Raw genomic sequence first — 27,929 nt, forward strand, 5'->3', positions numbered from 1 at the left:
ATTTAAGATAGATTATCAAGGGTTATAGTTTAAAAATATTACAATGGAGTTGAGGTACGAGCCATCCATGATTAAATGGAACAGTAGAACAGGCGTGAGGAACTGAATGGAAAATCATGTTCCTATCCGCCACACTATTTGTAAATGTCGCCGTTTTATTAAAAGTTGCTACTGTGTCCTAAATAGCTTCTCATTTATGCTAAATGTCAACTAAACAAAAAAATCTAGTCACTTCATGCTGGTTTTCCTGCACTGTTTAATTCTGCACCAATAATGTCAAATCAGAAAATTACATCATCATAAATTTAAATACTGCAAAAGCTGCAAATCTGAAATAAAACAGAAAATATTAGAAATATTCAATATACCAGCCAGCATGTGTAAATAGTGAAACAGCTGGTGTTTCCGTTTAATCTCAACTGGTGAAAGGTCAAACTGAAACTTTTTTTTTTGCCTCCACCAATGTTACCTGACCTACTTCAGATTTCTAGACTCTTTTCTATCTGTTCTAATAGTAATGGCACGTGTATTAGGATGCACAAACAAGCATGCAACATTTTGAGGAAAACTAAATGGTACAGTACCAAGTGTATTCCAGAAAACATTGATTACTAAGCCACTGATTTAGAAAACTAAGAGAGAGAGAGGATAGAAATTTGCAAATCCAGTTTCACCGTTTCAGGACTTATACCTGGAAAATTGCTGTCATTGAACTGTGCAGCTCCAGTTTCTCTTTAACCAGCACCTTGGAAAAGACATAACCTCCTTGCCACACTATGCTGCATACCAATGCTCTGAGCTTTGCTATCATAATAGAAGAAAGTAAACAAGGTTTAAACAATGACCAACACATGGCCTAATATTAGCTCAGTCTCTACTTTAATTTGCACTGGAATAAACAGAAGGGAATTAGTGGACGCTCAGTTCCATCCATTGCATCAGCACTTTCTATTCCATTACCGACATCCCCTTCAAATGGGCTAAATCATGCTGAGGGTTGCAAAGGCATAAACTATTTCACACGCAATGAATTTTCGAAGGTGAGTGCAATGAGGATATGTCTTTAGTTATTTTTGTAAGTTATTCTACAGCACCTCTACAATTATTGGTGAAATGACACATAACTGTATTTAGTGCTATGATTTAGATGAAAGAAGAATATACTCATATTACAAGTAGGTAGGAAAGGTTCTCCAGATAGAATCCTAGAGTACAGGAGTTCACTTTTGAAGAAAGGTGCAGAAAAATGGGTCTCTTTTCTGGTTGAATGAGACCAAAATTCATTGAAATACACTGGGGGGAGGGATGATAAAATTTGACTTTGTACGTCTCCTATTATCTACAACTTCTAAAGGTGTTGACAGTGTAGTTGCAGTTAGGATCCTTCCTCAAATGTGGAAATCTAGCAATTGGTAGTATTGTCTCCGGGTACGCAAGGCTGAGATGGAAAGGAGCTACTCTCAAATTGGGAACCTATGACTGTCCCAGACTGCCATGGAGTAATTATATATGCTCAAAGCTGTCATAGGGTGGCACCAAAATAAAGTTCTGTCCCATATCACTATTACAACCACGATCTTATTGAACGCCAAAGCAGGCTCAAGGAACCATATGGTCAACTCCTGCTGCTATATTCTTATTAAACAAATTTGAGAATTAGTTTTGGAGAAAAAGAACTCACTTGAATCTCTGAAAGCACATGTAGGCTTTCCCTCCCAAGTAGCTGATAAAATGATAAAATACTTTTCATCATTTCTATATGGTTTTATGCTACAAAATAATTTAGAGTCATAACATGGTAAAAGCATTCCGCTTTTAAATGAAATGGATTAAATTATCCATCTGTATAAGAATAGCCACAACACCAAGATCCTATTGTTTCAGCATGATACATAATTACTGTCGGCAAATCTACTGTAAATAAGCTGACCCATAAGTAATGGCCTAATTATGTTCAATGGGGAGCACGCCTCGCTACCTAACATTTAACAGGTCAATGGGAAAAATAAAACTGTACACTCAGTGGCCACTTTATCAGGTACACATGTACATCTGCTCGTTAATGCAAATGTCTAATCAGCCAATCATGTGGCAGCAATTCAAAGGTTAAAACCATGCAGACAAGGTCAAAAGGTTCAATTGTTGATCAGACGAATGAGAATGGGGAACAAATGTGATACAAGTGACTGACTGTGGAATGATTGTTGGTGCCAGACAGGGTGGTTTGAGTATCTCGGTAACTTCTCATCTCGCACAACAGTCTCTAGAGCTTAAAGAGAATGGTGAAAAAAACAAAATATATCCAGTGAGCAAAGGTTCAGTGGGCAAAAACACTGTGTTAATGAGAGGGGTCAGAGGAGAATGGTCAAACTAGTTCATTCTGACAGGAAGGTGACAACAACTCAAATAACCACACATTACAACAGTGGTGTGTAGAAGATTATCTCTGATCAAACAGTATGTCAAACCTTGAAGTAGATGAGCTACAACAGCAGAAGACCACTATCATACAGAAATACACTCATTGGCCACTTTATTATATACCTCCTGAACCAAATAAAGTGACCATTGAGTGTATATCCGCCTGTTAATGCAAGTGACAATTTGGCCTCAGGTACCAAGTACCAAGTCACTGGTTATTATAGACAAAGAAACAGAGTTGAAACAGATTAAAATAAATTCCAAATAGCAAACATTTTAAAGCATAAATAATAAATTTACTCAAAATAAAATATTACATAATTTTAAAACATTAAGTTAACTGAAAGAACTGATGAAAGAAAACTGACTTGCTTGTTCATTCCAGGTCAGGCACCCTATTCAAATGAATGGGATTATGCTACATTAGCCAGTTATATCTGGCAATAAACTAAGCTGTCCAATACCAAATGTACCCAGCCTCTCAACTCAGCATGATGGAGCTACCCCACAGCCTCAGAATCAGTGCTGAGTCCAGTGGAGGACTGGGAGGTCAGATGTGCTGGGTTCTTATCACTAGCTCACTCTTGAATCTTGCAATGCACAGATGTGGGAATCAGGAACATGGTGACCCTTGGGAACCACTGGTTGCAGTTCATTAATATCCAGCTATATATGGTATGTATGATTATAGATAAGATTGATGTCTATTCACTTCTCTAGCCTGCATTCAAAAGTGGAAGGAAAATGTCTCTTTGCTGACTCCTGATTAAGTCTTGTAGAAGGATCTTGGCCGAAAACATTGACTGTTTATTTCCTTCCATAGATGCTGCATAATTTTCTGAGTTCCTCCAGCATTTTGTGTTTATTGCTCCAGATTTCTAGCATCTGAAGAATTTCTTGTCTTTGCTGACTGCCAAGACTCCTATCTGAAATTAGAATTTTCCAGAAATGTACCAACTCTAGTGCAGTTATGTCAAAATCTTAGTTGTTTGGAACTCCAGTAATAATTCTTTCCAATATGCCTTAATAATTATTTCCAAAGTTTCTATCATAAAATTTGTCCCCATTCTGCATAACCAACTTAAGTAATGACACTGAGGCTGTCACAGACATTGTTACACAACACGTAACAGGTGAGTGACACAGCATGCCAACAGGCCCTACTGTCCACCATGCACCCATCTACATTAAGCCCACTTGACTCTCCCTGCATTCCCATCAAGTTCTTACAAATTATATCACTCTCCTATACAAATGGGAGTATTTGCAGGGAACAATTTGCTAATCAAGTGATGCAAGTGGAATTCTAGTCCTGCCATCCTTGAGAAACCAGCTGACAAGGTGATTAATTTTACCCAATTCATAATGAGTGCATGCCTGCAGAATCAAAATAACACTGCAATTTCAAAAGATTAGGTGAGAAAAGGTTATACTGTAGTATATGAAAATATAGTGAATTCCAGTTAATTGGACCATCAGTTAATTGGGGCAGCTGCTTATTTGGGTTAAAGAACAAAAACTATCAAGAAAATTGCCAAGATTCCCTTCATTTATTTGGGACACTATGCTGCTTAATTGAGGCCGGGGATTGTTACTGTACAAGTGCTAACTAATGTCAGTCGTGTGTACTTCTGTGGTCATCAGACACCACACCATGCTTAGAGTGAACAGTTTTTAAATAGCATCAGTTGCATATGTTTGTCTTCAAAAAGCAGTGACTTTTGTCACTGATAGTCAGCAAGAAATAATTCACAACAGTTTTGCTCACTGCGGTTTCAAGCGTTCAGGCTTGCAGACGCCAAAAAGAGCCAGAAGTGAAAATAAAACTACTTTACTACTTCAACAAGTTAGAAACTATGAAGAAGTAAGGTACTGACAATCATCTTGAATGTTGCAATGAAAAATAAGACTGTATTGACCGTAGTGCAATCGTCAATAGCATTGCAGAACGGTAGTCCGTTATCTGCACTAGGTGTCTGCGCTGATATTGTTCATTGTGTACACTGGTGAATTGCTCCGTCAATAACTTTTAGGAACTAATACACAATTTTATAGAGCTGCAGTACTATTGGTAGTGTTCAGATTTCTTCTGCCTTTCATTTAAATACTGTACAAAATTTGTTACTCAGTTTGTCTTTATTATTCCTTTCTAAATATTTCCATGAAACTTTGGCTACTTAGGGCTGCTTAACTGGGCCAAAATGTACTGGTTCTGATGTGCCCCAATTAACTGGAATCCACTGTATTTCTAAAGTTTCAAATGAAGTAAAATGAATTTTGTTTGTTTTACTGTACCAGACAAGGATATTTGATGCCATCACTTGATAACTGAAATAGCCTATTGTTATGTGAATATTGTATCCCCAAAAATGCCTCTTTCATATATATAGCCTGCACAAATCTGACAAGTTAATCCAAACTTTGCTATTTGATGACCACTGCCAGTTATCAGCACCACTGCCCCATAACTTTTGGGACTGCAGCAGTAAAAGTAGAAAGTTTGAAATTTACTGGAGGCCAGTGATACTGCAGTCCATTTCTCTTTTGGACAAAGGAAAACCTGGATGCAATTTGAAACTGGACTTTAACTTTCTGCCAGAAAGAGCTGGACTGGGATAGTGACTTTATGCTTTCGAATGAGGTCGATCACCTTGAGCTGGCACATGCTGTAACCTTACAGCTCTGGCCACTGGGATTTCACCTGAAGCTCAGGCTTCCTTTCACTATCCAAAGATGTTCTGGTATGTTAATCGAACACTGCAAATTATACTTATGGTAGGCAAATGGAAAAAGAATCAAAGTGGAATTGCTTAGCATATGAGTTTATATGCTTAGCATATAGGTTGCAGAGAAGTAAGATAGGGTGCGAGCCATTGAATTACTCTGCTGAGAGCCAGCATGAGCCTGATAGGTTAAAGTGTCAGATTCTGTACAGTAAATAGATAGATATACTTTATTGATCCCGAGGGAAATTGGGTTTCGTTACAGCCGCACCAACCAAGGATAGAGCATAAATATAGCAATACAAAAACCACAAACAATCAAACAACAAAATGCAAACTATGCCAGATGGAAAATAAGTCCAGGACCAGCCTATTGGCTCAGGGTGTCTGACCCTCCACGGGAAGAGCTGCAAGTTCGATGGCCACAGGTAGGAACGACCTTCCATGCCGCCCAGTGTTGTATCTCGGTGGAATATGGCCGAAGTCCAACAGCAAAAAGTTCAATATCCGGTCTACAAACACATTCCTCGATCTTAATATGACCCGGATTGCACCATCTGTTGTTAACCAGAGCAGTAAGCCCCCAACTCCTTTACGCTTACCGCTCTCAGTGCACTTCCGGTCAGCCTGAACGGTCTGGAAGCCGTCCATGGAAAAGTTTTGATTGGATATGTCCTCATGCAGCCCTATTCCAGTGAAACACATAACACTGCGCTCCCGAAATGTTCTCTGACGCCTGGCTAGCGCCCTGAACTCGTCCATTTTATTACCAACCAAACTCCTCTTCTCCATAAGTCTCTGTTGTCTCGACCTGGTCCTCTTTCCTCGACTTTGTGATCCTCCTCTGCATCCTCTGTGTGTTTTCCTCCAGATTTCAGCAGGGGTATCCGCCGCTCTGCTCGTTAAACTGGCCAGCATAAGCGCCATCAGTTGGTCCCTGCAATACATAATGCTACCATGTTTCTGTCCCACTAATGAGACGTGCCGGAATGTAACTATTTCCAGCGCTAAAAAGCCAAATAAAACTCTCGCTACCAGCATGTTAGAGAGGGTGCAGCTTCGACGTGTTACCATGCAAAAAAACACAAAACATAACGTAATTTAAAAAGTAAGAATACTGGTCTGGAACGGCTGTAACAGGCTGCATGCACAACTGGCACATGTGCACAAAAATGAAATATATGTAAGTTATTTCCTTATTTTATATTGCTTTTGAGTGTTTTATTTGTAATCACTTATTACAAAGCTATTTCAATAGCTTTTAAGAATGTCCCTGACCAACAGAGATTTAACATAGTTAAAAAGCCTTTGCCAGCTGGTGATCTGTCAAAGGCTGTAAGGGAATTCAGGAGACAACATGTCAGGATATGACACTGAAGAGCTCCTCACCACTTGAAGCCTGCTCACTTCATCAGAAGCTTGTCAAATATTGAGGGTTAGCTTGTTCAACCCACCATATGCAGTTAAAGTAGGTGCAGATGGTCAGTGAGTTCAGTATGTCCTAGCGCATTATAAACAACAGGTAACATCCCACAATGCTATTGCACATGTAGCCAAACATTTCATCTGTACTTAAATCCAATGTTTAGGCAAAATTGAACAAATAAAATAAAAATCTCTACAACCATTGCATTTTTAAAATTACCTGTACTGCTTCCAACCTTTCCAACCAAAATTCCGACAGTAGTCTCAAATATAAATAGATTTCAAAAATTTTTACTTCAGAGATTCATTACCCAACCAGATTGTACTGTCCTCGACTCACTATGATTATAGATTTGTTGGATATCTTTAGTGTAAAACTTAGCAATGCAGAAAAACTTTACCCGAAGAGATATGATGACAAGATTGATGACATATGAAAATATAGGTATACAATTAAGCCATATGAATGAAGAATGGGGGTTTGGGGTGTCAGGGAGTGGTAGCACCTCTGGTGGGGGAACATGTCGCGTCATTTTCAGGGCAGTTAGTCCACCTTTGGTCCCCACCTGGCACTCAGCTCTCACCTGTGGCTCCCCGTAGCTGTTTGCATGCGACAGCGGCCACACCCCGGGCAACAGCTTCGACAAGCCGGCTAAACCAGGTGAGGGTAGCCGACGGGTCTCAAACCCTCGGTGAGATAGGGAGTTGTCCATCCCAGCATGTGAAGACAGACTCCGACGGATTGAGCGGACGAGACCAGCGGAAGGTCCAACGGTCAAGAAGGCGGTCTCTGCAAGCGTTGTGGAACGTGTAGAGCAGGACAAGACACAGAAGACGTCCTGGTCATCCACTGCGCCTAGTCCCATCTCCAGCCATCTAGACTCTGTCTTGCCACTGGATCCAGATGGGAATTGGGAAGAGAGAGTGAGGCTGACGCTGCGCAACTCTCCCTCACTTAAATCCAAATCACGCGCTAGTCTCGACACCATCATTATTGTGTCGAGGTCCTCTTCGACGTCAACGATGGACAAACAACAACAACATGAATGAAGATACACTTCAATGTTTTTAGATTTTTCTTTAATAAACCACTCCCACCAATTCAAACAGCAATTCTGCCTGAATATAATTCCCATCATAGTTATTGATGAAATTCATGCTACACCACAAGTCAAAGCATGTACAGAGTCATATAGCACAGAAATGGTTCCTTTAGCCTAGAAGAATCACGGCAACTGTTCCCCGCCCCCCACCCCACCCCTGTCTACTCTAATCCTATTGGCCTGTGTTAGGACCATATTCATAAGACCTAGGAGCAGAATTAGACCATTTGGCCTATTGAGTCTGCTCTGCCATTCAATCATGGCTGATCCTTTTTCCCCTCCTCAGCCCCACATCCTGACCTTCTCCCCATAACCTTTGACGCTGTGGGCAATCAAGAACCTATCAATCTCCGCCCTTAAATACACCCAACAACCTGGCCTCCACAGCAGCCAGTGGTAACAAATTCCACAAATTCAACACCATCTGGCTAAAGAAATTTCTACGCATCTGTTTTAAATGGGTGGCCCTCTATCCTGAGGCAGTGCCCTTTTATCCTAGACTGTTCCACCTTGGGAAACATCCTTTCAACATCTACTCTGTCAAGAGCTTTCAACATTTTAAAGGTTTCAATGAGATCCCATTTCATGCTTCTAAATTCCAGTGAGTACAAGCCCAAAGCCATCAAACATACTTCATATTATAAACCTTTCATTCCCGGAATCATCCTTGTGAACCTCTGTACCTTCTCCAATATCAGCATACCTTACCTCAAGGTGAGGCCCCACCAGTACCTTATAAAGCCTCAGCATAACATCCCTGCTCTTGTATTCTAGACTTCTTGAAATGAATGCTAACATACATTTGCCTTCCTCACCACAAACTCCAAGTTAACGTTTAGAGTGTTCTGCACAAGGACTGCCAAGTCCTTTAGCATCTCAGATTTTTGGATTTTCTCTCCGTTTACAAAATAGACTACACATATATTTCTTCTAACAAAGTGCATCACCATGCATTTTCCAACATTGTATTTCATTTGCCACTTTCTTGCCCATTCTAAGTCCCACTGCAGCCTACCTGTTTCCTCAATACCACCAGCCCCTCCACCAATCTTCATATGAACTGCAAACGTGGCATCAAAGCCATCTATTCCATCATCGAAATAATTGAAAAACAGCATAAAAGGAAGCGGACCCAACACCAACCGTGCGGAACACCACCGGTCACTGGCAGGCAACCAGTACTGGATCCTTTTATTCACACTCGCTGCCTCCTAACAATCAGCCAGTGCTCTAACCACGCCAGTAACTTTCCTGTAATGCCATGGACTCTTAACTTGGTAAGCAGCCTCACAAGTAGCACCTTGTTGAAGGCCTTCTGAAAGTCCAAATTTATAACATCCACTGCATCCCCTTTATCTATCCTACTTGTAATCTCTTGAGAAATCCAGCAGGTTCATCAGGCAAGACTTTTCCTGATATCTGATTCCATCAGCTCCTCAGACAACAGAAAATACACTAGCTGGCAGAACTGTACAAACTGGATAAACTATCAATCTGTTTAAGGCCATAAGACATTGGTGCAGAATTAGGCCATTCGGCTCATCGAGTCTACTCTGCCATTTCAATATGGCTGACCCATTTCCCTCTCAGCCTCATTCTCCTGCCCTCTCTCCTTAACCTTCATTGCCCTGATTATTAAAAATCTATCAACCTCCGATTTAAATACACTCAATGACCTGGCCTCCACAGCTGCCCGCAGCAATGAATTCCACAGACTCACCACCCTCTGGCTAAAAAAATTCCTCCCCATCTCCATTCTAAATGGACTTCCCTCTATTCTGAGGTTGTTCCCTCTAGTCTTAGACGCCCCACAACAGGAAACATCCTCTCCACAGCCACCAAATCTAGACCTTTCAACATTTGATATGTTTCAATGAGATACGCCCCCCCCCCACCACCTTCTTATTTTTTGGAATTGCAGCGAGTACAGGTCCAGAGCAATCAAACGCTCCTCATATGATAAATCTTTCAATATCAGAATCATTTTTGTAAAACATCTTTGAACCCTTTCCAATGTCAGCATATCCTTTCTTAGATAAGGCGACCAAAACTGCTCACAATACTCCAAATGAGGCTTCACTAATGCCTTATAAAGCCTCAGCATTACACCTTGTTTTCATATTCTAGTACTCTCAAAATGAATGCTAACATTGCATTTGCCTTCTTCAATACCGACTTAACCTGTAAGGTAACCTTTAGTGAATTCTGCATGAGGACTCCCAAGTCTTTTGCACTTCAGGTTTTTAAATCTTCTCCCCATTAGAAAGTAGTCTAGGCTTTTGTTCCTTCCGCCAATGTGATGACTATACATTTTCCAACACTGTGCTCAATCTGCCACTTCTTTAGCCCATTCTCGTTCTGCAGCCTCTTTGCTTCCTCAATACTACCTGCCCCTTCACCCATCTTCACATGTCTGCAAATTTGGCCACAAAGCCATCAAATCCATCATCGAGTTTATTAACATACAAAGTAAAAAGAAGTGGTCCCAAAACCGCCCTTGCGGAACACCATTAGTCATTAGCAACCAATCAGAAAAGGCTATCTCTATTCCCAATCTTTGCATTCTGCCAATCAGTCAGTGGTCTATCTATGCTAGTATCTTCCCTGTAATACCATGGGCTCTTAGCTTGTTCAGCAAGCTCATATGTGGCACCTTGTCAAAGGCCTTCTGAAAATCCAAGTACACAACATCCACCGATCCTCTTTTGTCTATCCTGTTAATTATTTCCTCATAGAATTCCAACAGATCCGTTAGGCAAGATTTTCCCCAAAGGAAACTATGCTGACATTAGCCCATTTTATCATGTGCCTCCAAGTAACCAGAGACTTCATCTTTAACAATCGACTCCAACATCTTCTCTACCACTGAGATCAAGCTAACTGGCCTATAATTTCCTTTCTTCTGCTTTCCTGCCTTCTTGAAAAGTTGAGTGACATTTGCAATTTTCCAGTCCCCTGGAACCATGCCAGAATCTAGTGATTCATGAAATATTATTATGAATGACTCCACAATCTCTTCAGTGACCTCTTTCAAAACCCTGTCATGTAGTCCACCTGGCCCAGGTGACTTAACTACCTTCAGACCTTTCAGCTTCCCAAGTGCCCTTCTCTCTAGTCACAGCAATTGCACTCATTTCTGCCCCCTGACACTCTTGAACATCTGGCATGTTACTCTCATCTTCCACAGTGAAGACTGATGCAAAATACTTATTCAGTTTGTCTGCTGTTTCCTTGTCCCCCATTACTACCTCTCCCTCATCTTTTTTCAGTGGTCTGACATCCACTCTAGCCCATCTTTTACTCTTTATATATCTGACAAAAACTTTTAGTATCCTCTTTGACATTATTGGCTAGCTTACCATCACTTTATATCTTTTCACTCCTTAACGGCTTTTTTATGAATCTGTCATCCTGCCTTTAAAATACTACTACTTTTTTGAGATGTATCTATCCTGTGCCTTCTGAATTGCTCCCAAAAACTCCAGCCAATGCTGCTCTGTCGTCATCCCTGCTAGTTTCCCCTTCCAATTAACTTTGGCCAGCTCCTCTCTCTTGTCTCTGTAATTCCCTTTATTCTGTTATCATACCGATACATCTGACTTTAGCTTCTCTTTCTCAAATTGCAAGGTAAATTCTATCATATTATGGTCACTGCCTCCTCTTTAAACTCCCTAATAAAATCCGGTTTGTTACACAATACCCAATCCAGAATAGCTGATCCCTTAGTGGACTCATCCACTAGCTGCTCTAAAAAGCCATCTTGTAAGCATTCTACAAACTCTTTCTCTTGGGATCCAAAATCATCACCAACCTGATTTTCCCAATCTACCTGCATATCGAAATCCTGAGGGCTGCATAATGCAGTTTGTAACCAGGAGGAGTTTAACAATGCAACTGAAAATATATGGATTTGGAAGCAAGGCTCATAGTATGTTGGTTAAAAATTACAGCATAATTAATTTATTTATTTCAAGAATGATGCTAAAGGAATGGAGCTGCACATCTGGACACACCCAAGGCATGATCCAGTGCACACTGGAATTTTTTTTTTAAATCAGGGACCTGGTAGTGCCAGGCCATGAATGCAGGCTGTTAATAGGATAAAGGTGGACTAGGAACACATCCTCCACAGTCAACAAAGCTCAACAATGCCTCTGCTTTCTGTGAAGGATGAGGAGAGCTGGTCCATGCAAACAAATACTCACAACCTTCCACAGATGTGCAGTGGAGAGCATCTTAATATGCTACATCACTGTGTGGTACAGAAACTGCAGAGTAGCAGACAGGTGGGCTCTACAACGGGTAATTAAAACTACCTAATGCATCATCAGCACCAGCTTACTCACCATTAAGGACATACATACGGAAAGGGGCTATAAAATGGCCATCACGGAAGAGGCTACACTGCATCGACAATAGAACCTCTAGACTTAGTAACAGTTACTTCCCGCAAGCCATCAGGCTGATCAACACTTCCACCCATTAACCCATATCACCTAGAATCACTTTATGTACATGCAATCAGTCCATGAGTTTAACAGTTTTTGTATTTTATGTTTTACAGGATTGATTTTATATTTATACTTATTGTGTACTTTATACCTATTCGCTTTTTTATGCTGCATCGGATCTAGAGTAACAGTCGCTTCGTTCTCCTGTACAATCATGTACTGAAGAATGACACTAAACAAACTTGAAACCAACTTGAACTAACAACGTTGCCAATATATGCATGGATTATATACACTTCATGACCCTTGTATTAGGTACCTCTTGTTACCTGACAAAGTGGCTAACTGAGCGTATGTTCGTAGTCTTCTGTACACCATAGCTGTAGCGTGTTGTTACTTGAGTTACTGTCACCTTCCTGTGAGTTTAGATCAGTCTGACCATTCTCCTCTGACTTCCCTCATTAACAAGATATTTTCACCCACACAACTGCCACTCACTAAACTATATATTTTTCTTTATCATACCATTAAAACTCTAGAAACCGTTGTGTATGAAAATCACAGGACATCAGCAGTTTCTGAGATACTCAAACGGCCCCATCTGGCACCAACAATCATTCCACAGTCAAATTCATTTAGATCACATTTATTCCCCATTGTGATGTTTAGTCTGAATAGCAATGTAACTTCATGCCCCTGTCTGAATAGTTTTATGCATTGAGGTACTGCCACATGATTGGATGATTAGATATTTGCATTAATGAGCAGCTGTTCGGGTGTACCTAATAAAGTGGTCACTGAGTGTATATTTCAAAGGTTTCAAAGGTACAGTTAATGTCAGAGAAATGTATACAATATACATCCTGAAATTTTTTCTTCGCAACCATCCAGGAAAACAGAGGAGTGCCCCAAAGAATGAATGCCAGTTAAACATTAGAACCCCAAAGCCCCTTCCATGCGTAAGCAGCAGCAAAACAATCCCCCTCCCACCAGCAAAAAATTGCATCAGCACCCCCCTACCGAGCACTCAAGCATGCAGCGAAGCATCAATAATGACACAGACTTGCAGTACCCCAAAGGCTACTATTTAGTTGATGCTATTATCATTTCCCAATACATTATAAAATGCAATTATGAATCAGACAACACAAACAAAATGCTGGAGGAACTCAGCAGGCCATCTGCATCAATTGAAAAAAGTGCAGTCAATACTTCAGGCCGAGACCCTTCGGCAGGACAGGAAACAAAAAGATGAGGAGTAGTTTTAAAAGGTGGGGGTGGAGAGAGAAACACAAGGTGATAGGTGAAACCAGGAGGGGGAGGGATGAAGTAAATATCTGGGAAGTTGATTGGTGAAAGAGACACAGGGCTGGAGAAGGAGGAAGTCTGAAGGGTAGAAGGCCACGGAAGAAAGAAAAGGGGGAGGGGCACAGGGGGGATTCGGCAGGCAAGGAGATAAGGTGAGGGAGGGAAAAGGGGATGGAGACAGGTGAAGGAGAGGGCGGGGGATTGGCTATTATTGTTCAAGAAATCGATGTTCATGCCAATGGGATGGAGGCTACCCAGACAGAATATAAGATGTTGTTCCTCCAACTTGAGTGTGGCTTCATCGCAACAGTAGAGGAGGCAATCGATTTGCATGTCAGAATGGGAATGGGAAGTGGAATTAAAATGGGTGGCCACTGGGAGATGCTGCTTCTTCTGGTGACTGAACGTAGATGCTCAGCGAAACAGTCTTCATTGGTGAGAACCAACGTAGATTGCGATTTGTCATCTTCTAGTTTGAATTACAGAGGAAGCCATGTAACCACCGAGTCCATGCTGACTCTTAAGTCAGCAATTTAGTATGTCTCATTCCTATTTCTTATTTTCCTGTGCTGCTGCAACCCATACCTCTCAAACATTTTAGTTCTTTTTGCCACTAACCTACACTAAGTGTAATTTATAGTGGCAATCCCCATGATTTTAGGATGTGGGAGGAAACTGGCGGAGCCAGTAAAAAACCCATGTTATCACAAACAGAACGAGCAAACACCTCATTGACAGCATATGGGAACAGCTGAAGTAGGTTTTCATGGGGCTGCACTAACTGTTGTGTTACTGCACCACTCAATTAGCAAGGGTTCATAAAATACATTGTACAGGAACCTCATCTATATCTCCTGGTTGGCAGTTCATGAGTGACATTGACAGCAAGAATTAGAGGACAGGAAAAAAGCACCAGGTAGTAGCAACTGAGTTGAAAACAATTGGCTAAAACATTATTTATCGATAATAAAACTATCTGAATAAATATGAAAAGATACAGTCCATTTTAATATTCTCCGTTGGAATCTAGCACTCTCTCTGATTTTTAAGTAGTACCAAGATTTTGGTATCAAACATTGAACAGCAGCATACCTTACACACCCCTACGCTCATCAGATTGGCCCAATAAAGGTATTTAAAAAGCTTGTTAATACATCAAATTGACCAGTTTTTATTTATCAATTGTTAATATAATTATTTCAATAGTTATGCGATTAAGAGACAAACTTCTTCTAATGTATTCTGCATCATTTAACACATTAATGACAACCTCTATACATCCATAGAATCCAACTTTTATATAGGATTAGCAGAGAGGTGCAGTTACTTTTTAATTCAAAAAGGCATGTGCACCTAGTCATAGGAGTACTATAGCAATTCACTGCTTCAGTCCAAGTGTATACTGAGAATATAAGTGTGGAGTTTGTGTATATATTAATAATCTAAAGACTAAATGATCAAGAAACTTCTGGGACTTGCTTCATGGAAGTATAAAGTTTTGACATAGCAAACAACAGGCTACAATTTGAAAGGAAGAAACATGGACTGTACCATAAGTTATTATATGTGAACACTGAAGAAACAATTTGCTTTTGTTACAAAATGATTGAAATTCAGCTTAAGGAGTGTTTTGCTCTACATTCAGAAGTCAGGAACTAGTTGCACAGTCTCATAATATTATGATATTTGAAAGTAAGGCATCCGTATGTCTTGCGAGACCATGTATCTGCGCCTGGAAAGTCTTCGCTCTCCAGGGCACAAGCCTGGGCAAGGTTGTATGGTAGACCAGCAGTTGCCCATGCTGCAAGTCTCCCCTCTCCACGACACCAATATTGTCCAAGGCAAGGGCAAGGGCCGATACGGCTTGGCACCAGTGTTGTCGCAGAGCACTGTGTGGTTAAGTGCCTTGCTCAAGGACACAACACGCTGCCTTGGCTGGGGCTCGAACTCATGACCTTCAGGTCGCTAGTCAACTGCCTTAACCACTTGGCCACCTGCCCACACGAATGATATACACATTAGAGAAATCATTGCATTTAGTAACAATAAAGGAAGTTGACTCCATGCATGCCAAAGGATCAATTTCCACCTGTTATCAAAATGTATTTGATGTTAAATACTGCCAGTTTGAACCGCTCTATCACCAACTGAATGGATAATGACTGAACAAATTAAGTTCAAATCATTTGAAACATGACCAAACTATTTTAGTATCAATGTCCAGTTTTGAAAAGGTTGTCTGCCTGCTGTGATTGTGTGACATGGTGAATTACAAATATGGATGCTAATGAACCTGTATACAGATAAACACTGAATCACACTACCCGTTGAGAGTTCACAGGAATGAATTGTAAAACACAGCATGCTTTTCTCAACAATTCTATCAGATTAGAGGCAGAAGCTCAAGTTTTTAGTCAGGATTAAATATCGAAGGTCAAATACAAGAGTGCATGGCATTTCGCATACATGACATGCTGAGCCAATTATTTACAAACCTTGCTGAATGAAGGCCACCCGCTCAGGTAATCCATATTTAATTTCCTTTATACCTGCAAAACTATCAGCTGAATTGACATTCCATTGTGACAAGCTGCAACATACTTTACCCTTGCTGTGACTATTTCCAGAACAGTATTTTCACAACATATCTTGTACTTCACTATCGTAATTCCTTTCAATGCAAGCAGCTGAAATTTTACTACAGTGCACTTTTCACATGCTAATTTTCAGAGGACCATATAGTGGTAACTACAGAGTAAAGGAATCAATATCTAACATGGTTTTAGTTGTACCCCAGAGCTGCAGGTTGGCCGGGTCTAGAAAGCATGATCCAGCTGGCTCAGTGATCCACCAATCAATCAACCATAGCAGATCGTATATTTTATTATAAATTAGAACTGACCACATATTCACCAGCCACCTACACAGATAACATATTCTGTAATAGTGTAATACGGTGACAATCTCAATGCTAGATAATTCCTTCAGCTTACTATATTTGAATGCTTATTCAAACATATTAAGAGCTTTCTGTACAAAGTCTATCAGCAGGATTCATTGTAAAGTCAAGAAAAATATACCAAAGACAATGCATCGCTTGCCACAAAGAGTCAATAAATCAAAAATCAAGAAATGCAACTCTCCTGGGTAACCCGCAGCCAACAGGCTAATCTGTCATTTCCAAAACTGCAGAAATAACTGGTGACCTTTCAGTGCAACTCTGCACTCTGTCATATTTCTAAACACTGTCCAAGGACCAACTTCAATTCAAGTTAAAGAGAGCAATATATAAAAAGGCTCATGATTTGTACAGTTGTATTCGCAGCAGTTCAAATTCAAACACTTTAGATTGCAGAATTACTTGACTTTACAGTTGTTCAAAATGCTGTCACTTTATTGTAATAGAATCAAGGGCATATAATCTTGCATGGAAAAAAAATAAAACTCAAAGGGGCCATCAGTCAGTAGGGTAGTTCATCGTTCTCATGTTAAGACATATCTATGGCAATGACTAAGTTCTCTCTGAAACTTCAGCTACTTGATTGTAAGCAACAATGACAATGCCCCTTGCTCCTTTCAAATAATAATTTTTGTTCCTTTAGATCTTTCCAGACCTTGAGACAATGAAGTGCACCAAGGGTGCTGAGTGCTGCAATATCTCAAACAAATATGAGCAAACCTCTGTTCTGCCATAGTATTATGTAGAAATTGCCCTTGGCTCCATCAAAGAAAGCTATCATGGAACAAATGATACCATGTTTAAGTGGCTTTGAATTAGGAAAAACAGCCTTCATGAATTGGCAAATGTGTTACCTGAATTATATCACAAGATCCATTTCCAAACATTAATTATATTCAAGTTTCATTGGGTAAAAGGACAGCATCAAGGATCTCAATTGTAAGCTTCTACACATTCCTTAAGTACACAAGTTGGAGAAGATCACACCATTTCAGATTCAGTTTTAATATCACTGGTGTGTGTCATGAAATTTTATTGTTTTGTGGCAGTAGTACAGTGCATAATAATAAAACAATATACTATATATCTTTTTGCTCTCTTTTTGATACGTTCTGTATATATAATAGATTAAATACATTGTGCAAAAGGAAAATAACAGTGAGATAGTTTACATGGATTCAATGTCTATTCAAAAATCTGATGGCAGAGAGAAAGAAAATTACTGCCCATTGTGCCACTGGATTTCAGGCAGTAATGAAGGTCCTCCATCTGTCTGTCCATACAGTCACACACAGATGTAAAAGGATTCTTCATTGCTGTTTCCGTGACAATTTTTTTTTTTTTGCCATTCAGGATTGTTAGTCCTGAGCTGAACCTGGGAACTTGGAGTACCAGTGGACTACTCTTAGTCTGGCCTCTACCCTTTGACCTGTTTGGCATGGGTGACCCTACCAAGAGCTAAAGCACAAGGCCCTGACTCCAGCCAATATAGCACTCCAGGTCATTGAGGCACGCAAGCCGCCAAACCCTACAGCAAGGTTGTGGTTCTCTTGGAAGAGAGGGGAAGAAGTGGCTCCTAAAATGTTGAATGTGTGTCTTCAGGCTCCTGTAGCTCCTCCTTGAAGGTGGCAATGAGAAGAGGGCATGTCCTGATTGATGGGGGTCCTTAATGATGCACACAGATTTCTTGAGGCATCACCTTTTGAAGATGTCCTCGATGACTGGTGCCCATAATGGAGCTGACGGAGTTCACAACTTTTTCTGATCCTGTGCGGTGGCCCCTCCATGCAACCAGTTAGAATGCTCTCCATGGTACATTTGTAGAAAGTTACTAGAGTCTTTGATGACAAACCAAGTCTCCTCAAAATCCTAATGACACATAGCCACTGTTGTGCCTTCTTTGTAATTGCATCAATACGCTGGGCCTAAGATTGATCTTCAGAGACGTTGACATCCAGAACTCGAAACTGCTCACCCTTCAATGAGGACTGGTGTGTGTTTACTCAACATTTCCTTCTTTAAGGTCACTATCAATTCCTTGGTCTTACTAATGTTGGGTGCAAGGTTCTTGTTGTGACATCACTCAACCAGCTGATCTACCTCACTCCTGTAGACCTCCTTGTTACCATCTGAAATTCTGCCAACAATTGTTGTGTCATCAGCAAATTTATAGTTGGTCTTTGAGCTGTACCTAGCCACACAGTCATGGGTTTAGAGAGAGTAGAGCAGTGCAGTGGGCTAAACACACATCCTTAAGATGTGCCGTTGATTGTCAGCAAGGAGAAGATGTTATTTCTAATCCACACTGACTGTGGTCTCCCAGTGAGGAAGTCAAGGATCCAGTTGCAGAGGGAGGTACAAAGGCCCAGGTTTTGGAGCTTATTGATTAGTACTGGAGATACAATGTTGAATGTTAAACTGTAATCAATAAACAGCAGACTGACATAAATATTGTTACTGTCTAGGTGATCCAAAGCTGAGTGGAGAGCCAGTGAGATTTATTTTTTATTTTAACAATAAAGCAAGGAGTAGGCCCTTCCAGACCTTCAAGCCACGCCGCCCCAGCAACCCCCAATAAACCTGGTTAACACCAGCCTAATCACAGGACAATTTACAATGACTAGTTAAATACCTGCTATATCTTTGGACTGTGGGAGGAAACCGGAAGACCCAGGAAAAAAAACACGCATTCCATGAGGAGGACGTACAAAGACTCCTTACATAACAGCACAGGAATTGAACTCCAAAACGCCCTAGCTGTAATAGCATCACACTAACCACAACACGAGGAAATCTGCAGATGCTGGAAATTCAAGCAACACACACAAAAAATGCTGGTGAATGCAACAGGCCAGGCAGCATCTATAGGAAGAGGTATAGTTGACGTTTCGGGCCGAGACCCTTCATCAGGACTAGCCACAATGCTACCGAGGAACCTGAATCCAGTGTAAACCTTTTGTGGCAATGGGCAAATTGCAGTGGGTCCAGGACTTTGCTTGGGCAGGAGTTGACCATTTTTAAAATGATTAATAATTAAAAATTAAATTACAGGTCGACATTCACTAATCCGGCACCATTGGGATCTGAGGAGTGCCGGATTAGTGAAAATGCCAAATTACAGAAGGATCACATTAAGAATAATCAGTGCTGGATTATCAAAGGAACCGGATTACAGGTAGTCGGATTTGTGAAGGTCAACCTGTACTCAATTAAAAACAAGTTTTAAAAATGTAAATTAATGTTACCTTTCTCTATCATAGCCATTCATCTCCATGAAAATGAATTATCTTGCTACTCTTTCACAAAAGTGCTGTCACCATCCAAACCATATAGAATTTTAACTGAAGACCAATAAAATGCTACTCATTCATCAAATTCAATGTTTAATCTAGCCACAAGCAAGATGGTGGCTGAAAATAAACAAGGTAAATTTTAATTTTACTTTTGAAAGGCTTATTTCTTGAAATCTCAGGTGCCTCAAACTAAAGCTACCCCTCTACTGTGAGCTATCCTTTCAATTTCCCAGCAGTGGCTTCACCTAGCTGAAATAACGTTTCTGTGCTACAGGAACAAAAAAAAATTTGGGGCTCAAGCGACAAGAGTAGGTGAAAGGATTCACAAAGTGGTCCATGAACATCACATTTCCTCACAGGTTAAAATCAAGGCTGTTGTTTCTGCATGTACATAACTCAACATTTAATTTCTAAATCACTTTAACAACCATTAGCTCGGTCTCTAAATCGTCTCAGTTTCATACTGAGGATTTACTCTTGGCTTTAATACAACCATATTTCTTAAAGCTGGAAGAAATTATTTGTGTGTGTACAATATTCGTTGTCATTTGACAATCCGTGTCTGGACAGCTGAGTAGATTAGTACATTGAAACACAATCAATTTAATATATTGCAGACAGTTATTAGGTACGTAATCGAGGAAAGGTTAATATATCCTGAATAGCTTTTACCTCATTGTGGATCTCTTCTGTTTGTCTGACAAATTCAACGTTCAAGGAAGTTAGGGAGGAAATGCCCAGTGTTGAATCTTTTTGCAGGTTCTTCATGGCTACATCGCAGCGCCCAAAGATATAGTCCAATGTACCACTTGAACACTATAAGGCACATAATTTCACTGTACATTAACTAGATTTTGACTTCATTTGAGATAAAAAACTTGGAATTCATTTGTAATTTGGTTGTGGTGTTCTTATAATTTCAAAGTCATTTCGCCAGAGGCAGTTATCACATCCAGTAAAATCATGATGACAAAATATTACCTCCGAGAACAATAATGCAGAAAACAAGAAGCAGATTAAAAAAAACTCTGACAGTTTAGTCCTAGTTCAGATGTATTTTATGAACAGCTGTTTGCTGTATTCTGTTCACTTAATGACATTAATACCATTCCCTATTTACATTACTATTTAAGTGGAGGGTTTTATAAAATTTCAAGTACTGAGGCATGCGCCATTTTTTAAATTATATAACCAATGCATTTTGAAATGCTCTCCCATTTGTGATCAATTACTAAATGCTGTAGGAGTCAACTTTTTTCCAGGTGAACATTGAGACCAAAGTCATCAGTTTTAGCCTTGGCTATATTTTCCAGTTTTGGTACTTTTTCCCATTTCATTTGGCCTTTCCAGAATCAGAATCAAGCTTGGCATATTATTTGATTCAATTTCATATCTCACATCCCTTTTAAAAACCAAAATGTTTATTCCCATTTTCTTCCTGATAGATGCCAGTCACTTTTGATTTTAAATACATTGATATAGCTAACCAAGCTGGCACTTATTGTCTATCCCTTTTTTACCGCTATAGTAAAACAAAAATCAACCACATTTTTGGAATTAGGATTCATAAGGTTGGCAGATCTCCTTCTGTAAAAGACATGATTGAAGCAGAGGCAATTGTGAAGAAAGAACATCGGATATATCCAGCAATGTCTGTCCTAATTTAGTGCACTTTTTCCCTTTTCAATATTCTTGTCTCTGCCAGGAAATTCCATGGCCTTGGAATCAGTTCAAATTTCCTAATATCAAAAACATTGAATGAGCCTTACTTAATGGGCCAGGTAGCTGTTCATTCACTGCTTATGTTTCCCATAAGAGCCCTGTCATCATTAACCAATAATTTGCATATTTCTATAAAATCTTGGTCATTGCAGTGTGGAAGGGAAAATATCATTTAAATAGATAAAAAAGATATTAATTCATGAAAGCTTAGTTAAAATAATCAGATTTCTAGATACTTTTACAAAACGGAGTAGAAAGACAAAGGAAAACAAGGAACACAGAAGATTCAGTAGATGTTGGAAACCTAGAGTAACACACACACACACACAAAATGCTGAAGGAATAAAGAGAATGTTTTGGGGTGAGAGATTCATCAGGACCACTCTTAGATGGAAAATAAGGAAAATATGGAAAATATAAAGAGATATGGGCTGTCATGTGAGATGTACTGCTCATACCAGTGTGGAATGAGGACAGGTAGATTAAAGACAATAACTGGAGAATCTAAACACAAGATGGAAGATTAGGTTCAGGTTTAATGAGATGATTTTACATTTTTGTTCAGTACAGGTCACAAAGCCATGTGAAGCCATTTGACTTCGAGATAATGTGAAGACTGCAAAGAAGTTACTAAAAAGGTAAGACCAGATATGAAAAGATTTCACGGAATTAAATGGATTTCATGATGAAAGTCATGGAAGGAAAACTCACATCCATCTGGAATACACAGATGGTGCTTTCAGAAAACGAATGCAGGTGCAGTGGGCCATGTGCTTTCCAATGTGCTGTAACATTTTATAAAGAGTAAATGATTCCAACAATAGAAATATATTGAAGACATTTACACAATCTCAAGGTTCACTGACTCCTCTAAACTGCACAAAAGTTGTCCTATAGTTTGCTACACCATTGAATTGTAAGACAATTGTAGCTAGTGCTTGTTAGAGGCCACATTCAAGTCTTTATGCACTACATTATTTATTTATATTTTTTCCAACTTGTATTGCTTGTGATGAACTAAGTTTCATCAAGCTCTGCACTCCAGGTTCTCATATAAAAACTTGGATTGCTGGAAAAAATCAAAACATCAAAGGAACAGGCTCTGGGTTATGAGTGCATAACAACTCATTAAGACATAATTGAAACAGGGTATTGACACAGCATGGTGTTATTCCTCAGCAAATTAATTATAAAGTGTTAAAGTTCAAATAAAATGACATTCAAGGTATCATACATATTTAAAAATCTTAGCATAAATTTGAACGATCAAGATCACTTTGGTTGCAGTTCACACAGAAATCTGGTTAATTCTAACACTGACTAAAACAGTTTCCAGTTGGCAATCCATAAAAGAAAGCATTTATTACCACCATCAATTAACATACTGGTACAGGAGTAGCTATGTATGAGATTAAGAATTAAGATCTAACTTTAACAAGTTATAAATTCTTTTTCAAAAAAAGATAATTTATCAGGTTGGCACCAAGAACAAATGCTCTTAAGTAAAAAAATGTGTTCTCCACTCTTATACTCATAATGCCTTTGGAAGTGGCACAAAATAATCACCATCACGTTTAAAGTGAAAGGATCATTATACTATTTCAGTTTTCCCCACAAACTTCTAACAACCAGAATTAACATTTGGAAAACTATGCTACAGGTTATTCTAACAATTTAACAGCAAAATTCTGCTCTGTCAGCATTCCCGAGTCTTTCTCATCCTAATTGCAAAACGATTTACTAAAGATGGAATATCACAAAGTCAATGGCTTCAGATCAAAACAAAATTATAGACCCTTAGTTCTAAGAACAGTCTCCAACCTGAAATGTGAACTGCTTCTCCTCTCACAGATGTGGCCTGACCTGCTGGGTACCACCAGCATTTTTATTTTAGTCATGGACCCTCTACTAATCAACTATCACATCCCTCAATTGATGCTTTTTTGTTGACTATCAAAAGAAAGAAATTATTTCCAGATTAGACCTACAAAAGATAAATAAACCTGCATGAGGAAGCAATCTACATGATCTTCCCCCCTCCCCCCCCACTCAGTTTCTCATTTGTAGGCATAAAGTATCTGTATATCATAACATTAGCAGGTAACTTCTCAGGTATCCTTACATCATAACAAGATAGCTCACATCTCTCTTTCTTTAACCACAATAAAACAAAAGTGTACTGAAGCAAACAGAGACATGCATTTATATGGTATCTTTTATAACATCATGAACTTTCAGAAAACAGTGGTTTGCAGATGCAATTTTTTTAAATATAGGAAATGCAGCAGAAAAATGGTGTACAGCAAACTTTCACATATAGCAAGGTGAATGACCAGATAACCTGTTTCAATGACGTAAATTGAGGGATAATCATTGATCACAATTCCAGGAAAATCCCATGCTCTTTTTGAAGGAAAGCCATCAACAAGGTATATGTATGGGCATGGGAGGGGGAGAGAAGGAGGGAAATACTGGGCTTACTTTGGCTGCTGTTGTTTGTTTCTTGTTGTGTTCTGTGTTGTTCTAGAGCACTGTGGGCGTGCTGTGTATGTGGTGACACTGACCTTAGTACACCCACAGGCATTTCACTGTATGTTTTGATGTACACGTGACAAATAAACTTGAGTCATTAATCTTGAAAGGTAAGTTAGGACCTCAGTTTAATGTCTCTTTCAACGGTTAACCCCTCATTTACTCACTTTGGTAGAAAACATCACAAATATTCTTTTAAACATGAGAGATGAGCAAATATCCCATTCAAAGAAACTTGGGGTTCCATGTATTTATCACAGAGCTAACTTGAAACTGCAGGAAGTAATCAGAAAGACAAATGGCAAATTTGGTTTTTGTTCCTGGAAGTTTTGTGTAGAAATTTAAAGATATCTTCTACACTAATACTGGGGTTGTCCAGACTACATCTGGAGTATTGTACCTAAGCCTTAACTTAAAAAAAATAAAAAATGTACTTGTTAAAGAGAGAGTGCAACAAAAATTCACCAAATACTTCCCTGGGATTGGAGGTCATAGAGCACTACAGAACAGAAACAGGCTCTTTATCCCATCCACTTCTTGCTGACTTGATCTTCTGTCTACTCCCAACTAGCTGCACCCTGATCATATCTCTCCAAAACCCTCCCACCTGTGCACTTATCCAAACTTCTCTTAAGCGGGGGTCCCAACATTTTACGCTATGGACCAATACCATCAAGCAATGGGTCCATGGATCCCAGGTTTCAAACAAACCTGTATCTACTATTACCACTGGCAGCTCATTCCACATTCGTACCACCCTCTGAATAAAGAAGTTTCCCTGCATATTCCCCTGGAATATTTCACCCTTCACCCTAAAACTATGACCTCTAGTACTAGACTCCTCTAACTTGAGGAGAAAAAGCCTGCATGCATTTATCCGATCTATTCTCTTAATAATTTTGTATACCTCTAAAAGATTTCCAGAGCTGTTTCTTTCCACATATAGCAGCTCCGTCTGTCAAATGTGGAAAGAGTGAACAAGCTACATTTCTATTCACCAGATGTTTCACCAGATGAAGGGTAAAATTATTAAAACAAAATTCTTAGACAGCTCAGTCAATTTGATATGGGGAGAGGTTTTTACTAGTGCAGTGTGCATTTGTGACCATACCAAGCATACATTAAAATTAAATACATCCAGTGAAGCTGCTATGGATCTCACAAATGCCTTAATGTTTTCCACAGACCTACTGAACAACTTGCAACAAAAGAGGCTCCAAAAATGGCCACAACACTTCGACAGGTCCGAGGGCCATCGTAATTAGCACCCATGAAAAACGTTCTTGGTCTCTCTACCAGAAAGCACCAGATCTGATTTGTTGGAAGTGACTGGGAGGTCCAGAAACTAACTAATCACAAACACAAGGTATTTTTGGGCTCACTCCTTAAAGAAAAATGAATAGCCCTGAAGGAAATTGAAAGGTGAGGTCCAAAAAGAAAGATTATGAACGAAACAACAGATACTTAGAGGAGATAAATCCCAAATTATCAAAGAATCTCTTTTACATAAGCAACCATTATTTTCTTTAAAGAGACGGTTAAAAGAGAATTATTAATAAATTACTTTGTACATGATGGTCAAAGAGGCCTGTTCTACATTATTTACAGGAACTAAATATGATTTTTTAAAGTGTTGCTCTACTACACTAAGTAGGTACAGGAGCCTCAGGACTCACACATAAGATTCAGGAACAGTTACTACCCCTCAACCATCAGGCTTTTAGTCAAAGGAGGATAACTTCACTCAACTTCACTTTCTCCACCTTTGAAATGCACCCACAACCAATGGACTTACTTTCAAGGAGACTTCTTCTAATGTTCTTGATATTTACTGCTGATTTATTTGTTATTATTATTTCTTCCTTTTTCTATTTGCACAGTTTGTTGTCTTCTCCACACTGGTGAATGCCCAAGTTGGAGCAGTCTTTCATTGGTTGTGTTATGGTTGTTATTCTGTACATTTATTGAGTACGCCAACAAGAAAATGAATCTCAGCGTTGTACGTGGTGAAGTACATGTACTTTGATAATAAATTTACTTTGAACTTAGCATATTCAACTTGAAATTCAAGATAAAATATTTCCAGTTGAGGTTAAGAATTTAAGGTTTTTATAACAGTAAATAAGGAAGCTCATTTGAAGATAGTTTGATTATTTTAAAAGTAACCACTTTCTTGAACTTTGCGTTTACCAGTTAAAACAGACTTCAATATCATTCATAATCTATACAAACTCTATTCAGTTAATTTTCCTGGCACTTAAATGTCAAAGTTGAATACTAAATCTCCTTCAGTTATTTTGGTAAAATGATCCTGTGAAGAATTTATTTGATGCAAGTAAGTTGACCTCCATATTCAGATCGTAATTATTTGAGGTTCATACTGGGGCCAATTTTAACTGTCTCTACCGGAGGTGGACTGCTCAGATTTGAAAATTTCAATTCCAAATTAGGCTGTCAAATATATTGAACACCAGCTGGTGGTCAAACAGTATCTTTCCCCTCAAGTTGCTTCTATGTTCTTGTCAATGGAAAGGCTCAACTTGTCCTCTTGAGAACAGTCATCCAGGCTGCACTTTCTATATGTGCTTTCTGATTCTTCTGTTTGGCCTGTAATTCATGATTGGAATTTCAGTTTCTAAGCAAGTACATTCAAAGACAGCTGACCATTATCATTTATTTTAGAACCACCATTGTAGTAAGCCTATTTTTCAAGGTGCAAGGCATAAATTTGGATTAGGAAAAAAAGGGAGAAAGCACAAGTTAGAGCATAAGATAACAGTGGGAGAGAACTTACAGCAAACTATGTTGTAACATTATCTTAAAGATAATTGTCTGAGATAAAGTTGTAGGTAAAAGTAATAAGCAGGCACATTTTTGAACAAGGCTACAGTCACTGATGCTTGACAAGTTGTCATTCATTCTTTCTCCACCTGTTCCCCCCCACCCCCTTTCTGGCGGTGTTTTGAATTAGTAAAAGACTACAAGTGAAGCACTGTGTAGTACTTGTAATAAAAAGGGAGTTGCCAAATTTGTGGTGCATCATGCTGAGAAGGAAAAAGAAACAAGCTATTAACATAGTTTGGACAGTCATGGCAGAAGATTGAAGTGCATTCCAAATATTACCAGCTAAAATTAGCAACCAATGAGGATGTAAGATGAAAGTAAGAGAAAGTTGATTCAATGCCCCAATCTGATGGCAGGAAAATTATGCACAAGTGTTGAGAGATACATGGATTATGAACTGAGGGGTTGCTATGGCAATTTAGCACAAGTAATCAGAGGCAGCAAGAGATTATATTCACCCCTTTTCTCGAGTCAGAGAACTGAAGCTCTGGAAATATTGCAGCAATCTGGGTTGGTCTGCTATTGCTATTTTTAGTTAGTAGCTCTCAAGTCTGCTGCAAGGTCTCTATAATTATTTACCTACCATTAGTGGTGCAAATAACAACCTTAATGTCCTTAATTCCATTAGAGGATCATTGTCATTGAATCACAAAGTCATGAAACTCTTGCTTTGGTCAGGTTGCAGCTGAAATTCACAAGGATTTACAGCAAAAGAAAGTTCATCTTGCTTTGAGAGGAGTAAATATGCTTTTATTTGACTCCAACCGAATCATACCAAAGAATCAAGTCCTCCGAACCACCATGTCTATGCCAACCATTAAATATCCTCTCTACTAACCCCATTACCCAGCACTTGGTTTTTAGCCACCTCTACCAAGTGCTTACCAAGATACTTCTTAAAATGTTTTAAAATTCTCTGCTTCCATCAACCCTTCAACAATGCATTTCAGATACCCAACATCCTCTGGGTGAAACAAAAAATTCCAGATCTCTTCTAAACTCCATCTCCTCATCTTAAGATTATGTTCCTAGCTTTCTATACCACTGCTATGAAGAAACAGTTCTTACTACGCATTTTAATAATTTTGTACACAACAACAGGCCACTTAATGACACTGTTTATGAGGGATCATCAGAATGACTTAGCC

General features: G+C 39.3%; 1 protein-coding gene and 1 long non-coding RNA gene across 5 annotated transcripts in view; one reads left to right on the forward strand and one right to left on the reverse strand.

The window, feature by feature from the left end:
• fto (FTO alpha-ketoglutarate dependent dioxygenase) overlaps positions 1–27,929 on the reverse strand; it is a 377,646-nt gene that overhangs the window by 249,302 nt on the left and 100,415 nt on the right. For all 4 annotated transcript variants that reach the window (XM_072279555.1, XM_072279552.1, XM_072279554.1 and 1 more), the window contains exon 6: positions 20,356–20,499. In XM_072279555.1, coding sequence (XP_072135656.1) covers positions 20,356–20,499 — 144 coding nt within the window. The remainder of the gene's footprint in view (positions 1–20,355; positions 20,500–27,929) is intronic.
• LOC140210535 (uncharacterized) lies at positions 946–22,043 on the forward strand. Its single transcript, XR_011889254.1, has 3 exons — positions 946–1,040; positions 19,651–19,815; positions 21,971–22,043. It is a non-coding gene; the product is annotated as an uncharacterized lncRNA (long non-coding RNA).

The sequence above is a fragment of the Mobula birostris genome, chromosome 15, assembly GCF_030028105.1.
Source record: "Mobula birostris isolate sMobBir1 chromosome 15, sMobBir1.hap1, whole genome shotgun sequence".
NCBI classification, from domain to species: domain Eukaryota; kingdom Metazoa; phylum Chordata; class Chondrichthyes; order Myliobatiformes; family Myliobatidae; genus Mobula; species Mobula birostris.